This window comes from Calonectris borealis, chromosome 12 (genome assembly GCF_964195595.1).
Source record: "Calonectris borealis chromosome 12, bCalBor7.hap1.2, whole genome shotgun sequence".
Classification (NCBI taxonomy): Eukaryota; Metazoa; Chordata; class Aves; order Procellariiformes; family Procellariidae; genus Calonectris; species Calonectris borealis.
The window spans coordinates 19,869,858-19,891,210 of NC_134323.1; the positions used below are offsets into that span (position 1 = coordinate 19,869,858).

General features: G+C 45.4%; 1 protein-coding gene across 2 annotated transcripts in view; it reads left to right on the top strand.

Moving 5' to 3' along the window:
* The window catches only part of CRISPLD2 (cysteine rich secretory protein LCCL domain containing 2), a 38,963-nt gene extending 17,839 nt beyond the window's left edge, over positions 1 to 21,124 (top strand). The window contains exons 5-16 of one of the 2 annotated variants that reach the window (XM_075161518.1): positions 1,753 to 1,885; positions 1,996 to 2,111; positions 4,377 to 4,477; positions 5,997 to 6,158; positions 7,011 to 7,071; positions 7,700 to 7,766; positions 8,735 to 8,865; positions 9,014 to 9,057; positions 9,961 to 10,033; positions 10,718 to 10,793; positions 15,518 to 15,651; positions 17,689 to 21,124. In XM_075161518.1, coding sequence (XP_075017619.1) covers positions 1,753 to 1,885; positions 1,996 to 2,111; positions 4,377 to 4,477; positions 5,997 to 6,158; positions 7,011 to 7,071; positions 7,700 to 7,766; positions 8,735 to 8,865; positions 9,014 to 9,057; positions 9,961 to 10,033; positions 10,718 to 10,793; positions 15,518 to 15,651; positions 17,689 to 17,743 — 1,153 coding nt within the window. In that variant the 3' untranslated portion in view covers positions 17,744 to 21,124. The remainder of the gene's footprint in view (positions 1 to 1,752; positions 1,886 to 1,995; positions 2,112 to 4,376; positions 4,478 to 5,996; positions 6,159 to 7,010; positions 7,072 to 7,699; positions 7,767 to 8,734; positions 8,866 to 9,013; positions 9,058 to 9,960; positions 10,034 to 10,717; positions 10,794 to 15,517; positions 15,652 to 17,688) is intronic. The other variant, XM_075161519.1, reaches the window with a different exon arrangement.
* The last annotated feature ends 229 nt before the right edge of the window (positions 21,125 to 21,353 follow it).

Here is a 21,353-nt window from a genome sequence, read left to right on the forward strand (position 1 = left end):
CAGAAGCGTAACCCTTGCTCCTGAATCTGCTGTTTCAGGGGGGTTTCTGGCACCGTGCTGAGAACCGGCTGAAAGCTGAAGTTTCTCAGGAGCAACGTCTGGACTTAGCTGCGAGTTCAGAACGCATTGCTCTCAACTTTTTAATTATCTCTTGCTGTATTTCCCATAAATATTTATCCAGCTCCTAATTTCTCTTTACTGAAACCACTTTGCAGATTTTTTTTTTTTGACTTCCTGGGGAAGGTTTTTAACCTGGAGTTGTTAACTCGGCTCGGAAAGCTGATGTTAAAGCTTCCAAATGGCTTTGCCTCTCCATCTCATGGTGCCATTTGTTTATTGTTAGGCCCCTGTCATTAAGCCTGTATAGGTTAAGCTTGCTTTGTATAGCAAACATTTTGTACGTGCTCAGGAGCCCTAATGGGTGGAAATGCAGTTTTGCTTGTTGTAAATCAGGTAGAACTTGGTTGAAAGCAATGGAAATTTGCTGGTGTGAAATTGGCCTGATATAAAAATTGGGCCCGTTTTTGTTGGCAGAATTAAATAATGATTGGAAAGAAGAGTAGTTAATCCATTGGAAACAAAGTCAAAAGATCAGGCTGTTCTTGGCTCTCCTACAAGCGTTCAAGATGGCCCTGGGTTACTGATGGAGGCAGATCCAATCTCCCTCCCTTTGCAGTCACCGAGAGGAAAAAGAAATCAGATTTATCTCAGTTTTTTCAGGAACGGGCCATAACTTGATTGCCTCAATTTCCTCTCCTGTAAAATAGGACTCGGAAAGTATTCACTTAATGACATCATGAGAGTAATGTTTTTAAAATACTTCTAATGAATGATTTTTAATGAAGAGTTGGCTGAAAGAACAAACTCCAGTTGGTAATGATATCATTTGTATTTCTGGCCGCTTGCTTCATGTGAGCTGTTGAAAGCAATAAAAAGTAGTGGGTCTGAGGCACTGCTCTCCTTTGGTACAGAATTTGCAGATTGCTCTGCTCACTGGGTACATAGCCTGCAAAATGCATATGAGTTTCTATAGGTAGTTTTAACACTATTTGTGTTCCCCCAAAGAGCACAAGTAGCATCAGTGCTGGCGCAGCTGCAATATCTGGTGCAGAGCTTGCACAAAGCAGCGTACGCGGGGGCTTGGCGCAGGGGAAATCGCTGCAATAAAAGGTGGGGTACGTGCGTAGTGCAACTGTTCTGCACCAGCCCTTGGTGTGATGCGAGTGTGAAAAAGTCCGCTCGCTTTCCAAGGTCTTACGGTACTAACTGCTAGCGTACTTCCAGATTTAGCAAATTGCCCGGTGGTAAAATAGGTACGTGATGGCTTTCGGTTTAAGATGTTTGGCAAACCTTAACTTCTGTTTACTTTCAAAATACAGCTTTCCGCCAAACTAGAAGTTTTTTGTAGTTGTGTGGAAAAGTCAGGAGGACATTTCAGGTCAGTGGCACTTGAAGAGCATGTCAAACCTATAAATAATACAGAAGGTCAGACCGGGCTGTGAATCTGAGGGAAAAAAATAACCTTCAACTTTTTCCGTGAGATTTTTTTTTTTTCTGCTCTGACCATGTTACTGGGTCCTTTAAGCAACACCTTCTCAATGAATGAAACTTCAGAAACTTTTATATAAAAAATTAGCAAAACTTGGATTTAAAAAATCTGAGCTGACAATATGGCAAGAGGCTACAGGTGGTGTTTGAAAACTTCTACCAGACCTCGGTGATTTCAGCTGTGACCGGTCTTTGCTCCCTCAGGTATCGGTCTCCAGCTTTCCACGTCCAGTCTTGGTACGACGAAGTTAAAGATTACACGTACCCGTATCCTCACGAGTGCAACCCGTGGTGCCCAGAGAAATGCACTGGCTCTATGTGCACGCATTACACCCAGGTAAAGGAGACGAAGGGCTCTCTGCACCCCCCCGTGTCCCCGTTGTCACCGCAACCCGTGCCCGCAGAGGGGTAGTTCGCTTATTTTCACTAACTGCGTTGCACTTGCAGATAGTCTGGGCCACGACGAACAAGATCGGCTGTGCCGTGAACGTCTGCAAGCAGATGAACGTCTGGGGAGAAATCTGGGAGAACGCCGTCTACCTGGTCTGCAACTACTCGCCGAAGTAAGGCAGATGAGCTGGGCTCTCTCCAGCTTTCCTAAAACTGGCAGGTTGCTTAACTAGCCCAGGATCTGGGGAAGAGATTTCAGGCAGTCTAGACTGGTGGTTGTGGCTTTAAATTTTCTCTTTAGACGGCAGCACAGAGCTGCTTCAAGACTTCAGAGCATTGCCTGGAAAACTGAATGAGGGGCCGGGGCCAGGCGGGAGCTTTGATGTTCCTGCCACGGGAAGGAGGAGCAGGAGATGGCCGGGACGGAGCTGGCGTGTGCTGCCAAGCCAGGCTCGCTCGCCCTCCGCCGCCGGCAGGGCGGGAGGGGACGGGCTGGTGATTCACGCCGCTCCAGCAGCCGGGTGGGCGGCCGTATCACGACACGTTTTTCACCCCCTCCCTGCAAAACCTGCTGGTTTAAACACCCCGCTGCCTCGTGCAGAGCCAGCCCTGCAGCGGTCGCTGGTGGAGGCGAAGCGAGCTGGGGCCCGCCGCAAGGAGCTGCGAAGAGATAAGTCCCAGACCCAATGAGCTCTCCGTGGCTTAAAAAAAAAAAACAAGTGGAATAGCTAAATCTTGACTGATGCAGTCAACTCGGTGGTTTGATTAAATTCCAAAATGAAAATCGCATTTCTTGACTACTACATGCAGGAGAAGTTTCCTCCCTGGCAATGGCAATTAACATTTTCTGCTTTAATGGCTAATAGGAGAAACATTCCCACTCCAAGTCCTTGGCGATTTAAATCTTAGCAACAAAACGAAATAGGGAAATCACTATAGACAAATGGAGCGGCTTGGAGAGCATCTGACTTCTGGAGATCGTAGGGCAGGGTAACGCAGAGAAATAAGACGTGCGGGTGCAGAGCTGGCAGCTCATAGCGCGATCCAGGCAGAGCCCTGCGGGTGGGTTGCCTAAGCCCCTCTCCCCCCGTTAGCTACTGAGGACGTGATGCTTGTGGTGTGGTTGGGATTTAATAACCTGCTCCTCGCATGGGATCGCACTGTCTCCCGTGGAGCTCCCGCAGCAGGCTGGGCTATTTGTACATCATCCGTTCAGGGCTGCTGGATGGAAAAATACTCTATTTCTGCAGTTTCTGCTTAATCTTTTCTCTCTGGCATCGGTGCGCATTGTCCTCATCTAGCCTTATAGGTGGAGACAGCTGAAAGAGCAATAACCAAAGGGTTCGTAGTCATGGGCTGAACTCCGGCTCCTTCAGCCTTCTCAGCCCCTGAAGCCTGCAGTGCAGAGTGCCAAAAAGGGCTTTTGTTTCTGGGTAGTTTCTTGAGGAAAACGCAGCAATCCATTGATGTACTTCTGTTTACGTAAGATCGCAGTGTTTATATTGGAGTTTAATGTAAAAGTGATATTGCATGCAATTTATCTAAGTAAACCCCTAAAAATGTCATCTTGGAGGTGAAATGAGGAGGAACATTTTTCTTACAACCAGCTTTCCTGGGCTGGTTGTTTAGTCTTTGCTGAGTTGTTCTGGACCAGGACGATGTTTCTGCGGCCTCAGAGGCAAAACTGGGGACTTGAGGATGCCGGGTTGGGTGAGGAGAACGTGCAAAGCGCTGCTCTGCTTCCCAGATGTGGCATGAGGGTCCATGTATTTCTGTTTGGAAATGGCTCCAGATGGAAAATGGAGCCACTTTTCAATGGTAAGAGCTGTGCTCCAGCCTGGCCCGTGCAGCTGCCTGGGGTCTTGCAGAAAATGGTGAGAGACTCGCGGCTCTGATGAACAAGAGAGGTGAAGGCAGGCGCCGGGCAAATGGGAGGCAGCAGCCCCTGAGCCCACTGAGCTGTCGCTGGAGCAGCACGGGGATGGGAAGAGCAGGGACAGGTCGTCTTTTCCCTATTTACAGCCCCTGTCCAAGGATGGGCGCAGCAGCAACACCCATTTTCCCCACTCCCTTAGTGCCAGGTGGTCTCGGGGGCTTGGATGGGTATTTGGTCTCTTCTCCCAAGTAACAGCGATAGGACGAGAAGAAATGGCCTCAAGTTGTGCCAAGGGAGGTTTAGACTGGACATTAGGGGAAATTCCTTTACTGAAAGAGTGGTCAGGCCTTGGACCAGGCTGCCCAGGGAAGTGGTGGAGTCACCATCCCTGGAAGTATTTAAAAGACGTGTAGATGAGGCGCTTAGGGACATGGTGTAGTGGGCATGGTGGTGTTGGGTTGACGGTTGGACTCGATGATCTTAGAGGTCTTTTCCAACCTTAATGATTCCATGATTCTATGATTGGGTGTCTGACGGGTGCGCGTTGCTCCTGTGCTCGCAGGGGCAACTGGATCGGAGAAGCCCCGTACAAGACGGGCCGCCCGTGCTCCGAGTGCCCGCCGAGCTACGGAGGGGGCTGCCAGAACAACCTCTGCTACAAAGGTACGGGGTGGGGAGCTGGGGGAAAAGGCTGGAGCAAACTTATGGCTGGAAATTTTTAATTAGAAGCAGCTGCAGCTTTACGCACCTTTTAATTAGCCATCCGTAATATTTTGACATCGCAGCACGTGGTAAATCGGTGGCCGCTGCTGAAACCGAAAAGCCCCGAACTGCTTAAAAGCTGGGGCTGGGATTCGGCGCGTTTTCCCCGGTGAAAATGAGGGCGAGCGCTCGGATGGGGGGAAGCTGCTCTGAGCTTACATGGGTTTGGCTCGGGAGCTCCAGCGGGATTTTGAGCTGCGGGCAGGAGCGATCCCGTCCTCGCGGGGTTTGTTTGGGAAGGGAATGTTCTCCAGCGCTTACAGGAGGCGACGTGGGTGGGCAGAGCTTGGCTGCCCGCCCTGCTCCTTCAGGGGCCGGGGACGGAGCGTTTCTCTCTCTCTCCCCACCTTGGTTTTTACGGCTGCAAAATGAATATAGCGATTCGTGTCTCTTGGAGGAGAGGAGGGGATCGTCCTCCTGCTTTTCCTGAAAAAAAAAGTCTAAAAAATATTCTTCACACTGAAATCTCCCGTGAAGCAGTGCTATCCCCCCAGGACGCAGGATTTGCTGGGGTCGTGCATTGAGGGCATTTTTCTTCTCCCGTGTGTTTTGCTTCTCGGAGAACTGGGCTCTTGGAAACAGGCAGGTTCCCTGGAGAGCTGCCCAAAGCAAAGGCTTGTTTTGCTGCCACGTTGCATTTATCATTTTTAGCCTGGGCTTGTGGGGGGTCCCCGGGGTGCAGGGGGGGGCAGCGGGGAGAGGGGAGCGGATGCCCCGGTGGTAGAAAGCCCTCTCGGGGCCACCGTCCATCATCCCTTCGTTCGCATCGTTCCTCTCCTCATTGCCGAGGACGAGAGCGGCACAGGGTTTCGGGTAGGACCGGCCAAGCAGAATGAATTTTGCTGGCACCGTTTCCCAAACCCCTTTGCAACAGCAGGCGGCTTGTTCTCCACCCGTGGGTAAAGCGCGGGATAAACCCGCCGCAGGCGCTGAAGCCAGGGTCACGCGTAGCAGGACCTGTGCTTTACCGGAGGAGCGGCTGAGGCCGTGCTGATGGGCTGGTTTGAAGAAGCAAACCCAGGTGGGAGGAGAAGAGGTCTCAGCCACCTTCCCAAACGCGAGGGCCCTCTTCTTGCACGTGTCCTTCAGCAAATTTGTGTTTTCCTCCAGAAGGAGCTGTATGGGAAACAGAAGAAGAAATAGCAGCACTTTTTTTTTTCACTAATTGGTGGGGATCATTTCAAACCTTTATTGCAAGGTGCTCTAAATGCCGCTTCGTGCACAGAGGAGCGGGAGAGGAGCAGGTCTGCCCTCCTGGGGCTGCAGCAGCCCTGCGCTGCCTTTAACGGGCGTGTTTGAGTTTCCCACTATTTAAAAGCAGATCCTCGTCAAATTAAATCGCCTCTCTCAAAATATGAACCTGTCCGACTTCCCCATCAATGCGAACACGCTGTAATTATTTTTAATCCCCTCTTCTAAGAAGATTACCGTTACGAAGATCCCGTCATCACTGAGACGGATGAGACTAACGAAGTGGAGATTTCGCAGGTTGCGGAGCAAAAGCCAGCGCGGTTCTACCCTCCCGAAAGCAAGCCCAGCAAACCCATCAAGCCCAAGAAAGTCATCCCGGACTCCTACATGAGTAAGATGGCTTCTTTCTTTTTCAGCTCCCACAAGTTTTAAAGTACCTCTATAGGAAAAGGTGTAGAAAGTGATGAGGAGGCTCGGGGAAAAAATAACTGGGAGGATGTTTGAGTGGAGGGGGAGGTAATCTGTGCGAAAATCCGCTGTTAATTATAGCAGAAGCCTGCCAGAAGCGGGGAGCAAAGCTTCCAAAAGCCCTCATGCCTTCGGCACATCAATCTGCAGTAGTTATTTGTTCTTTTAAGACATCTCAGGGAATGGGGATGAACCGAAGGTCCCCAGATCAGTAATCACTTTAGGAAATATTGGTTTTATTTCCCAGTTAAAATACTCTACACTCAGCAGTTACCCCCTTTGCAGCTTCTGGGTTTTTTTTTTTAATTTGTTTCCTTTCTATTTCTTGCTTGGGAAGATTTCTGAAGTTATTTGTGGAGCTGGTAGTACTTCCTCAGTTGTTTTCTAATGGCTGTTAATTAAAAGAGACTTACTGTGAAAACCAGGTGAGGCAAGCCAACGCATCCTTTTCAAGTTTATCTACCAGCATCTCAAGAGTCTGTAATTAAATGGAGAATGAGAGCTCTGGCTGCAGACCTCAGGCTGTAAATCAAAGCCTTCAGCTGTCAGATGTCTCTTCCTTGCTAATATTTCCAAAGACACCTGTCTCAGGTGAAGGGCTAAAGAGGCACGAACTGCTGCAGGCTGGTTGGTCTGTGATAAGATTTTATCTCGCTGCACCAAAGACCTCCAGGAAGGATGCGTGGTGGTTGCTCATCTCCGTAGCTCGAGAGCAGGCTGTGGCGGTCTCCTTCCTTTTTAAAATATTCATCTATTTTATTTTTTTTCTCTCCAGCACAAGTCATTACCTGTGAAACCAAGATGAGAGACAAATGCAGAGGCTCAACATGCAACAGGTAGTGTTTTGTTGTTACCTCTTGGAGCGCTGCGGGAAAAAGTGGCCTAAAAATTGTCCAGTTCTTGCAAACGCAGGATAGGCTATACTGTGTATTTTTTGTGACTATCCAGGTAGATCTCTTTAGAAACAAAACCCCCCAAAAACAAACAAACCAACCAAACAAACAAAAAAACCCTTAATTTCTCTTAATACAAAGCCTTCAGCCAAGGCTAGCAATAAGGTGACTCGGTTTATTTTATTCCGCCATGATGACCCACAATTCCAGGTGTCCAATAAATTTTGGCAGTCACTTTTGAGCCTTTTTCATGCATTCCACCACTGTCCAAGCCAGACCAATAATTCATGGCTTGTCCCCTCCCAGCCAGTCAAGAACTTCTAGTTAAGGTTTCTGCAAAGAACAGGACAGTTTATCACTTGGAGAAAAACCAAATCCACAGAATCTAAATATTGGTCGGGCTTGTAAGGAGGGTGGAGGAACTGTTTTAAAAAGTAGCTATTTTGCAATCTTGTTTTTAAATGGAAGAGTTACGTGAAATGAATGGAATGACTATTAAGTGAAATAGAGTCAAAGTCTGTTTTTCTTGAATTGTTTTTTCGCCACCCTCAAAGATATGTATCTTTACTAGGTATTTGTGCCCAGCTGGCTGCTTGTACAGTAAGGGAAAGGTCTTTGGAACATTTTATTATGAGAGTGTAAGTACCTTTTAATAGCTCATAGATGTAATTTGTGGGGAGTTAGCGGTAATAACAGAAATGGGAAATGCCAACAATCCTAGTGCAATTTGGCTTTTCGTGTTCGCCAGTTGTGGTGCCATAAAATGGTGCTAATAAAGATTATCTGTATTTTCCTCAGCTTGGTGATGAAAAAAAGCAGCAGTCTGGAAAGGCAAAGTCATTCCAGACTTGATTTTGTCATGAATGCCCTTAATGTGTGATGAAAGCCATGGAAAGTGAGGGATGGGGATCAATAGACAGCTCTTACAAAGATCTCTTCTGTAGTGTGGGCAGCTGTCATGCTAAACAGAAACTTTATACGAAAAACACTGTTAAATGTTGTAACTAAATAATATTTTGGGCTGATTTGCTGGATCTTGAATTAGCAAGATAATTTATAAATAAAGCATGGCACAGTTTTCCCATCAAAACTACTTTTGGGGTGAAGAAAGGTTGAAGATAAAAGGGTTTTTGTGCAAAAGCATGTTTGCTTTCCCCATTCGCACTGTTGGTGCATGACTGGATCGCCCATGATACATCTTTGCCCTGCAACTTCTGTGATTGCAGACAGCCGCCGCCTCCAAGTGGTTTCAGCAGAAATATTTTGGGTTTGAATATTTTGTTGAGAACTGGAAATATTTCATACTGCTTGTTAATTTCCAATGCTGCTTTTCTTCTAAATTGTATCTAAATGTACGGTTTTGTTATTTAAAAAAAGCTGGCCATTCAATCAGGCAGTGCTTAAAGTAGTAATAATAATAGAAGAATAAGGTTGCGTTAGGAGAGCAAGATTTAACAACCAGATTCCAAAGGAGTGTACTCAGTTTATTTTCCATTTGGCGCTTTGGTGGTGGTTTTCTTTCTTCATTTTTTGCACAGCGGTTGATCAGCATCGCACTGTGCATGAGATTTATTTCACATACTATTTGTATTTGTGCTCTTGTCAGTCATCAAGCATATGTCGTGCTGCAATTCATTACGGCATCCTGGACAATAAAGGAGGACTGGTTGATATCACGAGGAAGGGGAGGACACCGGCTTTTGTGAAGTCTACCAGGAACGGCGTGGAGTCTTTTAGGTACTACCTTCATGGAAAAGTTCTTGTGTTTGCTTTAAATATAAGCAGATGTTCAGTCGTCTTTGTTACTCATGTGTAGACATAGTGATTCAAGTAATTCCAGTATGCTTATTTTTTTAGTAAATGTTTTTGTTTGCTTCTTTTGCAGGAAAAGTAAGCCTTCAAATGCATTCATGGTTTCCAAAGTCACAAGTAAGTTTTAAAAGTTGGGAAGAAACCATTGTTGTTAGAGTTTTATGGGATACTTGAAAACACCATTCCTTACAGCGCTCTGTTTCATTGTAAGTGGTCATGTCAAATAGTTCAGCATCACAACTAAACCCTAGAATGGCAATCCATCACCCGTTATGGGCAATTCCACCATCAACCACCTCATTTTTCTGTGGGGATCCAAGAGGAAGGTACAGAAAAAGGTGATAACTGGCCATTTCCAGCCGCATCTCCTGATGATGGATCACGGTCGGGTCCAAACATCAGCTGCAGTGTCAGAAGCAAGTAAAGTGATGGAAGTTGAGCCATCCTTGTATGAAGGCCTCAGCCTAGTGTGAACGCTGGATAAAAACTGAAAAAAATAGGACCTAATAGTGTAATGAAACACACAATACATATGAAATCGGTTTATAACAGTGAGTCATCTTATTTATGAGAAGCATATAAATAAATACTATGGAGTTCTACTTTTTAAACAATTCCCACTTTCTGAATATCTTTGAATAATTCCTCCTCCTACTACATATAATCAAAATTTTGATTAAATCCACTTGATCCACTTTCAGGGAAAACTATAGGTGTCAGGTTATTTGGACTCCACATCTAGAGCTGTAGCAAAAATACGCCGTCTTGTGGGTCAGCTGCTTTTCTCTTTTGAAAGCTGTGACCTTTTTAAGGCCACATGGTAGTATGGTAGCAAGATTTCTGCTGGCGAGCTGGTCAGCCCTCTCCTGGGTGCATGCTGCTGGCAAAGGAGCGAGCAGCTTTCCTCCCGGTGCCGCAGCTGGACGTGGGTCTCACCAGATGCGTTGCGTGACTTGAGTTTTCTGCAGCTGCCTGAGCTATTAGGTCTAATAATTTGCCTTTCCATATTTATTTCCGCAGCACAGACGCTGGACTGTTATACTACAGTAGCTGAGCTGTGCCAGTTCAAAAAGCCGGTGACCCATTGCCCAAGGTAACGGTGTGCCACGAGCACGAGCCTGCTTATGTTCAGCTTAAACCTCCTCTGCTCCGAGGATGGAGGATGCCGCGATGCTGAGGTCCCCAAATCTGAGGGCCAGCAGGAATGGAGCTGGTTTTACCAGATGAACTGAGGAGGGGGTTGGGAATGGCGTTTCCTCCTGCCACCGTCCTTTTCTTGACATCACGATAGAAAATTCATGTTAAGTCTTTGGACTGCTTCGGTAACATGTAAGCCAGGCTACGCGATCCCGTTTCAGCACACCCGTATGTATGAGCATGCAACTTTGCGCTCTGTCTTTTTTCTCCTGCAATTGCTGGTTTTTGGATGTGATTTTCCCTTCCACCTTAAAACATGGAAGAAGTTTGTTCTAGAAAGCTGCTTGGTGCAGGTGTAAGCCGTGGCAAACACATGCAAATAATTATGTGCACAGCGTTATGCAAAAATATAGGTAGTCCCCTTTGAAAAGGGGGCCAATAAAAGACCAATCCCTTTTTTACTGGTCTAAACCCCTCTATTTGCAGTTCTGCAGCAAATGTCATCTGAGGGGAACAAATAATTAAATTCACTGTTGCCACCTGCAGACCAGATGCAGGCACTTGAAATCTTCCAAGAATGCAGCTTGCTTTCCTGTTGAGCCTTGATATAGAGAATAACTATGAATAAATTGTTTTCTAGGATTTATTGTCCAGCCCACTGTAAAGACGAGCCATCGTACTGGGCACCGGTGTTTGGCACAAACGTTTATGCAGACGTGAGTACGCTCCTTTCCCTGATGAGCCCCTGTATCACGGTGTCTGTATCGCAGAGGTGGGATTTAGGGAAGGCAGTCAACCTCTGCGTGGTCATTGCCGTGTGGGGATGGGGTAAACGGGGGTGAAGGAAGAAGTACCACCAACAAAGTGCGACAGCTACTGCGCCGGGCTGGGGTCAGTGGGCTTGGGGAGCCCTTTAACTCTCCGGCACTGACTTATTCCTATGGACTTGGGCAGGTCGCTTAACCGCTCCATGCCTCAGGGTCTGTGGCTGTGAGACGATGGCAGCGCTTGTCCGCCTCTGCAGTGTTTTGGGATCTGCAGATGAGCACCAAAGGGCTTTTATTATGTACTATATTATATACTTTTATTATATACTATCACATTATATAGGCAAAAATAAGTCTTCTTCCCCCTCCCCGTCCTCCTCTTTCTGGGAGCTGAACAGTGTTTTTGAGCAGTCGGGACACAGCACAGAGCAGTGGAAAGAAAGCATGCAAGTTGGTTTTATTGGTTTGTTTTTCTAACTCTGCTCATAGGGATGAGCAGAGACTTGATGCTAAAACTAGGCAGAGAGTCATTTTTTGGAAATCTCTTAATATTAAGCCTCTAAAAACTGGGTTTCAACGTTTTCCATTTGCGGGTGCTTCTTTCCTTTTTTTTTTTTTCCCCTGTTTTTTTTTTTCCTGTCAGAGATTGTGTTTAGAAATGCCAGCTCCCTGGCTGGTGTGGGTAGCCTGTAGGAACGGGCTTTTTGAAGGCCTGGGGGGAAGCAGTCGGCAGATCGTGGACCCCCAGCTTGGGGTCACCGTGGAGCTTTGCAGACTCCTGAGAAATCCTGCAGAAATCATACAATAATTTGGGGCAAGCAATTTTGAAAGCAATTTAAAACAAAACCCCATTTTTTATTTTACTTGAGACCAATTTTTTCAAAGGTAGAGCTGCACAAACAGGTTAGCCTAGCTGGCTCACATGCAAATCCATCGGGCAGCTGCCACCCTGCGGTACCTGCCTCGGTGCGTGCCCCGACCTGCAGGAAATGGGAAATAGTTTTCTCTCTTTTACTGAGGACAAAACTACCTCAGATTGCCCCCGAACGCCACCTGCGATTCCTAGGGTATCAGGCGAGGACCAGCATCCCGGGCTGGCGTCGTTCCCTGATTTGTACTGACGCAAAAGGATTAGTGTCCTTTAATGAATCGCAAGCTCCATTTCCTACCGTAGCCCCTGGGTATTGTTTCGTAAACAGGGGCATGGACTGTGATTTGGGAGGAAAATAGAATAGAAGAAAAAAAAAATAGTATTTGGCCACTTCCTAGAGGGTTTGGTCAACCTTTGTCTGGACTACTCTTCTTATAGCGCGGTACGTGGTCGTACGGAAAGCGTTTAGGTTTTTACAAGAGTGCGAGATTGGTAGCAAAGCAGGTGAAACCAGCTGGGGAGAAGGAGTTTGAGGCGGCTGTGGAACGCGCTGCATGGGAGAGGAATCGATGCCGAGAAATGCGCAGGCTGGAAAGCCGACAAGAGGAACACGCGTGCCGTGCAGGGGGAGTTTGGGCAAAGGCTGTCGCGGGGAGCACGGGCTGTGCAGGATGCCCTCCAGGAGGGGATGCTGTGAATTAACCCGAGCCCGCGGCCGAGGAACGATTAAAGCAGAGAATGAGCTGGATGGGACAAGCGCTAGTCTTCTGGGAGGGCTCTTTGGCTTCACGGCACCTTCATGGCCCTGGGGGGACTTGTGCCCCAACTGTGTCGTCTTAAATAAGTAATCTAAAAGAAAAAGCAGCATCTTGCCCTGTTTCCAGTCTGCAGAGCGGCCTCTGGCCTTTCAGCACCTTCTCCTAAAGGTCGATTTGCTAAGTGCTCTGGCAGGTGAGGAGTTGATGGTCCAAGCTGTGTTGACAAAAATGCTTGGCTACTCTGCGTAAGGACCTGATTCACTGTGCTTTTGGCCCGAGATAGCGTTTGCATTTACATGATCCCAGGAAGGCACGTGAAAATTTATTTTGCCGTGAAGAGCAAAGCTGTGACGTGAAGCATTGGCAGTTTTTATGAGATAAGTCTGATTTTTATTTAGGGGTTGTAGGCACCACTACCTCGGTTTGTGTTAAGGGGTTTTCACCCACTTTAAAAGCATTCTGATCGGGTTTTTTTTACTCGTCATTATAAAGTTATCTTGGATTATGTGTTTATAAGATGATCTCCCCGGTACTCCTGGTGGCTTAAAGCACGAAGAGATATTGGCAACCTTTGCTTTAAAAAGCAGTGCAGGAAATTGTTCGTGGTGGAATTAGTAAGATTGTGGAACAGGAACATAAAGGAGCCTTAAAATTTGGGATAAATGAACAAAATGCAAGAAAATACGCTATGGAAAAAGTTCATGCCCAAATCCCAGGTCTTTCCACCGAATAGCATTACTTCTTGGGGAGAACAGACTTGCTGCCTGCGTGCAGGGTTTGCAGATCGAAGCAGTGGGGGTGCGGGGGGACGTATCCGGCATCCTTCCAGTGCTGGGATCGGTACGAGAAGCAGCTGGCTGGGGAAGAGGAAATTTGTTGCCTCTTTTCCCTGGTGGCACATTGCAGCAAAGTTCTTTACCCTGCCATGTAAATGGGGGGGGAAATAAAAAAAAAATTCTATGAACACCTGACGGTGCCTAGGAAATAAAACTCAGCTCTTGCTAATGTGGACAGGACCAGTTCTGGGGTGATGCTGGAGCTGCGTGAGCACCCGGGGGTCTTTATCAAAGCTGTAAAAGAGCTTTTAAGTTTCACGAGATGCTGTCATTTGTCACTGCCTGGCTCCTAGTGTGATGTAAGGGAAACCCGTCCCTGTCCCTGCTCAGGAGCCCTGTCCAGCTAGGAGAGAAAACGATTCTCTGCTCTTGAGATAAAGTCTTTTATCCACAGTTGTGCGGCAATTAGTTGGAGGAGGATAAAACGCCTACATAACGAGGCAGGCGTTTATCACCAGAGCAAACCAAGTTGGGTGGCTCAGCTCTCAAGAGATACGAACTTAATGATTAAACCGGTCACACTAATGAGGAAATTATGGGTGATTAAACTCATAGTCACCGATTATTGCTAATAGCCTACTATAAAAACTACTGTCATTTTATGGTGTATGCCTCAGAGTCTGCTTCGTCAGGAAATGCTCCCAGAGCATCCCAAGGGGCTACACCATGGAAAGCCGTTGCGTTGTCCATACAGCTGTTGTACCTCTGAATTTGAGGGGAAAGCCTTATTCTTCTAATGTCTCATCTTCCAAAAGCTCTGCAATCTATTCATCAAAGCAGAGCCCGGCCTGGGATATGAGAGGGCTGTAATCCAACAGAGTGATAAGGGGAGGGTTGGCGTAAGGCAATAAAAAGCCTGTTGGTCAAAGCGTTGAGTAAGCAGCGGAACAGCAAGTCCTGGAAAAAAAAACAGGAATGCCTTCAAAAGAACATCGTTTAGGATGTCTCCCAGTGGAGAGTGTTGCAAATTGATTCAGGACAGTTTAATTTTATGAGCCAATTTTAGATTTACAGATTTCCCACCGCATACTAGGGTGAATTCACAGCATATCTTCCAAACACGGTGTTCCCTTGCTCCCTTGACCATATATAGAAGCAAAATACCAAATCGGCACTCGAAAGTCAGAGAGCTGCCAAGAGATAGGCCATCCAAAGTGATAAATATATAGGGGACAAGGCAAACCTGCCATATATGGCTGCGAGAATGAAACAGCACGATCCGTGTTGTACGTACGCGACGGGAAGGTTTGCCCTTGGCACTGGTTTTGTGGTAGTTTTGATTTTTAGCCATCAGGGAACTTGTGGGGTTGGGATTTTCACCTGCTGCAGTTCCCTGTGCAAAGCTTTTTGGTTTTTGCTTTTTGTTATTCCAGCTTGCTGTATGTAAATCCTCTAGAGGGTTGATGGCCAAGTTTGTACTATGCCTAAGCCTTCTCTGCTTTTGCTCTCTTTTCTGGATGCCTTGGGAGCTTAGTCATCAGTTGTTAGTGTTGTGTGCTCCTCCAGCTCTTCTGCCTCGGCACATCTTGGAGAGCTGGGTAACGGCTCGATGTGCAGTAGAGAAGCTTTAGTCTTTTCAGAAGCGTTAATCTCCATCCGTACTCGGCGTTGTTTTATGGGATAATCCCTGTCCAAAACCTACACCACTCAATGGGTGCAGCTCTTCTGTTTTTCCTAGAAAGAAGGATGTGAACTGTCCTGGAAAACTGGTGGTCCTTTACCTTAATTCAGGAAAAGCGCCTGCTTTTCAAGCAACTGGGTGAATAAACTTTGCTGAGGAGGCTGGTCACTAGCAAAGGGTTTCACCGCAGCAGTTTCTCTGGTGCAGACCCAAGAGGCGCTGGCTGGAAAGTTGTCCTCGATTCAGCTTTGGCCCTGGATAATCTCCCAGGCGTAGCTCCACCGCAGAAGGGAGTGGTGGAAAGGCTGCTTGTCCTCTGCGGTGGTGGTGGATCTTCTTACACACATTTTGTTTTTGTATTTGCTGCTGGAGCTTATGACATACCTGCGCGATCTATTCCATGACGTCTTTTATCCCTCGTCTGTCCATAAGGAGGACAAAATTGTTTCATAGCTTTTTCATTCCGCTATTTTTCTTTTACTTTATTTTTTTTATTCCCTGGCTTTCCGTGTTGCTAATGGAGATGGTAAATCTCCAGATATAAGATCTAGACAGTTTGTAAGTCAAAATAATTAAATATTTTTCAGAGCTCCAGTATCTGCAAAACTGCAGTGCACGCAGGAGTCATTCCAGACGAAAGAGGTGGTTTTGTGGACGTGATGCCTGTAGAAAAGAAGAAGAGTTATGTTGGCTCCTTAAAGAACGGAGTCCAGTCTGAGAGGTGGGGTTTTTTTCTTTGTACTTTCCTTTTTTTCTCGACTGTGTGTTCAATTGTATGTCAAAGTCAGCAGGTATCAGCCAGAAAGGCTGGTGGATTGGAAATATGTGACTTAACAGTGTCACTGTGAATTTTGAGACGCAAACAAATAGAGCGTGTTGTCCTGCTCTTACCTTCCACAAGGGAGTAGCTGCTTTCAGATTGGTGTGACAGGCATGAAATATTGTTAAGCCTTGTTTTATTTTATTACAGCATGAGTCCATATTAATACATTTTGTTGTATGTGTTTATCACGTTAAAAGATAAGCGCAGGTATTTCTGCAGCTTTCAGCCTGGGCCATGCTTTATAATTGGGATTTCCATTCAGTTCTGGGGTGTGGGATGTGTTTGTATTTGTTAACTAATTTCTTCTGTTCTCTTTGAAAGAAGCATGAGTAAATTAATCTATAGAGAGATGATCAAATAGGTTTTGAAGATGGGTTTGCCACCCTTGTAATTTTTTGTAGTTTCATTTGGGCTAACTTTGCTGGTTTCAGTGTTGAATTGCAAATCAGCGCTTCCAAAATCCTGCACCTCCAGATGATCGCAATGTCCTTCAGTCCTTTCTAATTTGAAGCTTCCATTTCAGTCTGTGATGTATTTTTTCAGATATTGCTGTGATGGTACTGATTTCTCAGAGCTATCTTTGCAAAACTAGAATTTCCCACTATTGTGGGGGTTCTGGTCACTGCTAACATGGGTCTGTCTGTTCGATGTAGTTTGTCTTTTATAATTATCATAAGAAATCCAAAAAAGTTTCCTATTTTTATTCTAATACTGAATATCCCAGAATGCTGTAGAGCATCTCAGAAAATAAGAATAGACTAAGACAGGAAAGCTATAGGCATTAAATATGGGCTTCTTTAGTATAGTTCTGTCAGGGTCAGCATTTTGCAGTTCTGTGATTTGCAGTTCGGTAGATTGGATTTAGGTGACAAACCTCCTGTTCGTATGAGTTTTCTTCTATCTCTGTTTTGCTTTCACTTGTCTTTTATACTAACAGACAACTTTTTACTTGGATGGCAAACTCTGCCCTAGCTAAGAATAAACTCTACCGCTAGCAGTGACATGCAATATGAGCACCAGGTGCTGATCTAGGAGGTGAGGGAAACCAAAGACGTTCTCGCAGCAGGGATGGGTATGAAGACTTGGAAAGTATTATTTACACTCAGCGATAAGGAGCACCTTCGTGCTGTGAGATCCACTGGAGAGTGAAATAGCTTTTCAAAGATCAAGTTGAAAACCTTACCCCTTAGGACAGTGTAATTAACCTTTGGTAAAGATACATACCCAAACAGGTATGGGAAAAAGTTGCCTTTAAGATTTACTGAGTCTTTGCTCTTGTTGGAATGTTTATTTTGTGGGAATATGAAATTTTGCCTTTTTCCTGAGGTTTTGCAGCCCAGCAGAGCTGAGGAAATAAGGGCTGGGAACAGAAAAGACCCCTTGCCCCCATGCACACAGCCACCCCCAGCAGCTTGGAGGCAGAGCTGTTGGGGGCACCTCTGCGGCTTGGAAATGAATGTACATATTTATTGTCATTTAACGTAAGCTGATCTGGCTACTCCCATTGCCAGCACTGGGAGATGGGCCAGACAGGCCCTGGGAACCTGCCAGCCTATTTGACAACTGTTTTTAGGAAAACATGTTCCTCTTTATGCCTGAGTCCCTGCATAAGGGAGCACAGTGTTCCTTGGATAGAAGCTAGCACTGTAAGAGAGGCTTTTGCTTCCCAGCAACTTTTGTTGGCATTAGCACTGGAGATTCGGATTGAAAGCATAAAATAAAAGCTAACTTGTGAATTTGTGCCTCTTCTTTTTTATCCTCTATCTTTTTCCTGCTCCTGGTGGGGCCACATCAGCACAGAGCCAGCATGCTGAGGCAGTGCACCCCAAAGAAATTGGGAGCTACCTGTGGGTCTATTACACTTTGGGTCCTGCAGTGCCTGCGTTTGGTTCATTACACGTTTTTTTTTCTTTTTTTTTTTTTGTTTTTCTCCAGCTTGAAGAATCGTTCAGATGGAAACGCGTTCCGAATTTTTGCTGTGAAGCAGTAAATTCCCAGGGAAGGTGCAGGTTTCTTTGGGAGAGCGCTCTGTTGATCTCCAGAGACAGGAAGGCTTCTCTGATGGCATCAGCTCTGACCGTACCCTCCTTGGCGATCTCTTTCAGGGAATAAAAAAAGAAAAGGAAAAAAAAAAAAAAAAGGACACCAAGTTCTGACTCAGCTGTTCGCATCTCATCGCACCCGTTCAGCGTTGTATCTTTTCGTTTCGTGTTTTTGTTTTTCTAGGGGCATTCAGCAAAGATAAACTGTTCTATTTCAATTTACGAGAGAGGTGTGCTACACAGAACAGCGGTGGCTCAATGTACAGCAGACGTAGGGATCTCGGCCTGGCCCTGGATGGCATTTTTAGGGTGTGAAGCATCTACTGCAATGGGCGTGAGGATGCGCACTGCTGCGCAGACTCAGAAGTGAGCGACTGTCCAGGCGCTGGACCCTTTGAAATGAGAAACTGTTTTTAAAGTTGCATCTTTTGGGGAGAGGCTGGGCTTTGATAGAGTGTTTTCGTGTATGTTTGATGTTTTCCGTGCAGAAGAAGAGCAAAATTGGTGTTTTCCCAACGAGGTGGCGTGCATCAGCACTGCTGCGTAAGGCTGCTGGGGCATCGCGCTAGGCTAAGTTGTACGATGGTGTCACGTCTGGGGAGAGGACGTTCTTGTTGGCCGGACGTCAAGGTTTTTTGGGGACTGGTGTAGGGCGTGAAACGGTGGCAGAGATCCTCGCTGCAGAAAATGAGGCCACCAGATAATCAAAACAGCAGGTTTAGTGTTTGCTGGTCAAACATGTGCAGGTATTTTGCAAGTCTGGCAACCTATGAGAAGTCAGTGAATCGGGGCTCCTGTGCTGGCACATCTCATCCTATACTACACGCCGTTTCAAATAAAATTTTAGTTAAATGCAGTGTATTGTTTTATACAGCAGTGCTGGTTGTTTTATCTGTAGTAGTTAAGTAGTGATAGAGTTAATCTTATTTCTGCTAGGAATGGTCGCATCCATAGGAAGCGTATTCACCTTTGTGAAGCTCTTTGTGGTGTGTGCAGTTCTGAGACTTTAAAGCTATGGCATAAATTGGGGTAGATGAATTCTTCCTGTTCAATTTGTGACACCAACAGATCCCCACTTTCAGTGTAAATGCTCTAGCCATGAGCATTTGATATCCAGGATGGCATGTTTTGCAAAACCCATAGGTGTTGTAATGATGTTGTTTAATATTTTGTTATTTATGTCTCAACACGCATCCAAATGTATTTCAAAGCCAAGAGAGGAGCCTAGCCTGACCAGCTCTTTAAGGCAGGAGAGTATTCTCTGCTTTATATTAGAAGTGAATTTTTAGAATTGGTCTAAACACAAATCTGGTTATCTTTTGATGCACACACATCCATTAATTTCATTACTCATGAGAAGGCAACGTAAACTTTAGTCCTTCTGTTCTTGTAAATGCATAGTCCTTCTGCTCAGTAACTTGGTTGTAATATTGTATAACAAATGGGAAAATATTTCCCTCTGTTTGGCAGATGTCTCATAGCTGTTCTTATGCTCAGGCTGTGTTTGGTTTAATCTAGCCAGATATAAAAGCCATCTCTTCAAGCTGTTTCAAAACACAGACCAAAAATGTTTATATGATTAAGCACTTCTTTAATTCTGTAAACACCATGAAATCAGCAAGGAAATTACTTTTATCACTCGGTTTGTCTCACCGATGGGGTTTCTTTCTCTGTGAAATCTGAATCTGGTAAGAGACCTTCTGTAAAATATGAAATTGCAGCTGCTTTGCACGGTCTCCGAAAGTGCTGCACAGCAAACCTGCCTTTGGGGTGGACAGAGAGAAATGACGCTAAGTGTCGTCGTTGTTTATATAGTATCGTCTTCCAAGGTGTACAGTATTTGCTTTAGATAGAAAAACTGAAGTATTTTTTTCTTGCTAGGTAAATTGATGTTAAAAACAGCTGGAACATATCTTAGAAAAGCTGCTGGTTGGAAGTGTTTGAGACCTTGGCAGTGAGATAAGGCTTCCCTGTTTCTGCCCACTGTGAATAATTATGCTATACATGGTCTGGTTCAAGCCCATTAAATACTGCAGCATGAATCTATGACCATCATGGGCCAAATGGTAGCCACAGTGCTATTTATTGAATTGGGAAGTGCAAGAGATGCAGTCAGGTATGGGGACTGCAAGAGCACATAAAACGCCTCGATGCTAACGTAGGATCCCACCTCTAATACGCTGTCCGTTACAATTATGTGTGCTGTAAAATGATGGAAAGAAATGTGAGGGCTCTTGGAGAAAAGCCCAGGGGATTATTGTGAGCACATAAAAATCCAAACAGCTTGGGATGTATCTACCTGACGAAAAGGAGATGAGAGAAGAATTATTATTCCAACAGAAATATCCTAAAATGCTTAATTCAAGTTACAATTGTGTATTTTTATCTTCAGCCAACTGGTTTGGATTTTTAGAAACCGATGTTAATTTAAGTCTGTATCTGTTTATTTTTATATTTGTTGTACAAAAGAGAAATTGTGACTTTACTACACAAATATTATTCGAGGTCCTGGGTGCTATTAATTTAAACATACCTCCACCAGAATTAGGGGCGATCAGGTCCTCCAAGGCAGTCATGATATATCAACTACTTGCAATCGTGTGTGCTAGCTATTCATATATAGGTGGGACAGTACCAGTTTTTAGCCAAATATTTACTGATTTTATTTCTGATACCAAAATATTTCTCAGCCTAATGTATTTCAATGCAGCTTAAACATGCAGCACGTCTTTATATCACCAGATCTGTTCCTCCTTAGACCCCAGCTCAGCAGATTAGTAAGCACGTGCCAACTTGAAGCACCCGGGTGTAGCCTTACTGAAATGTCTGGTTAAACCCCTGGCGAAGCTGATGCTGCCTGGTTGTTCTTTTTCAATAAGTTTATTTTTGAAACCAAGACTGCCAGTGCAGACGCTGCCATTGCAGAGCATCTGCCTCAGCATAGCCAAATCTCCAGAAAACACAACCGGCGCAGAAGCCGAAGCGCGGCGCTTCCCCAGCTGCCGGTGTGCTGTCGGGTCCGTTGGCTCAATTAATTTCTTCATTTTAAGACGTTCAGCCAACAGCTGATTGAGTTGGTTGGTTGCGCAGTCTCAATATTTAGGGCCAGTTCATAGAGTTGCTTTTTTTCTATGAAAAATGATGTATTTTACTTCCTATGTATAAAAGTTTCTTGTAAATTTGTGTGCCTTTGCATGTTTTTCAAGGGGCCGTGTGTTTGTTTATAAACCAGAATTTTTTTTCTAAATACAGAATTGTAAAATATCTTTTCCCCCCCCTCCACTTTCTTTTGATTTCTGAATTATTTGTGAAATAAAACCTTCCCAGAATGACAGTTTCCCTTGTCTTTAATGCTCAGCCAGAGCTGGGATTGAATTTAGAAGAGCTATTTGGGATTACTCCTGGGGACTGAGTATCCCCCGGAGAGCCCAAGCGAGATCGGGATGTGCAGAGCCTGTTCCACAAACAAATAAATAAAACTGTCCAGTACCCAGGCATTAAAAGTCAACCTTTGCCCCATCAAGAATAAGATGTATCCTTTCCTGAAACATCCTGAGA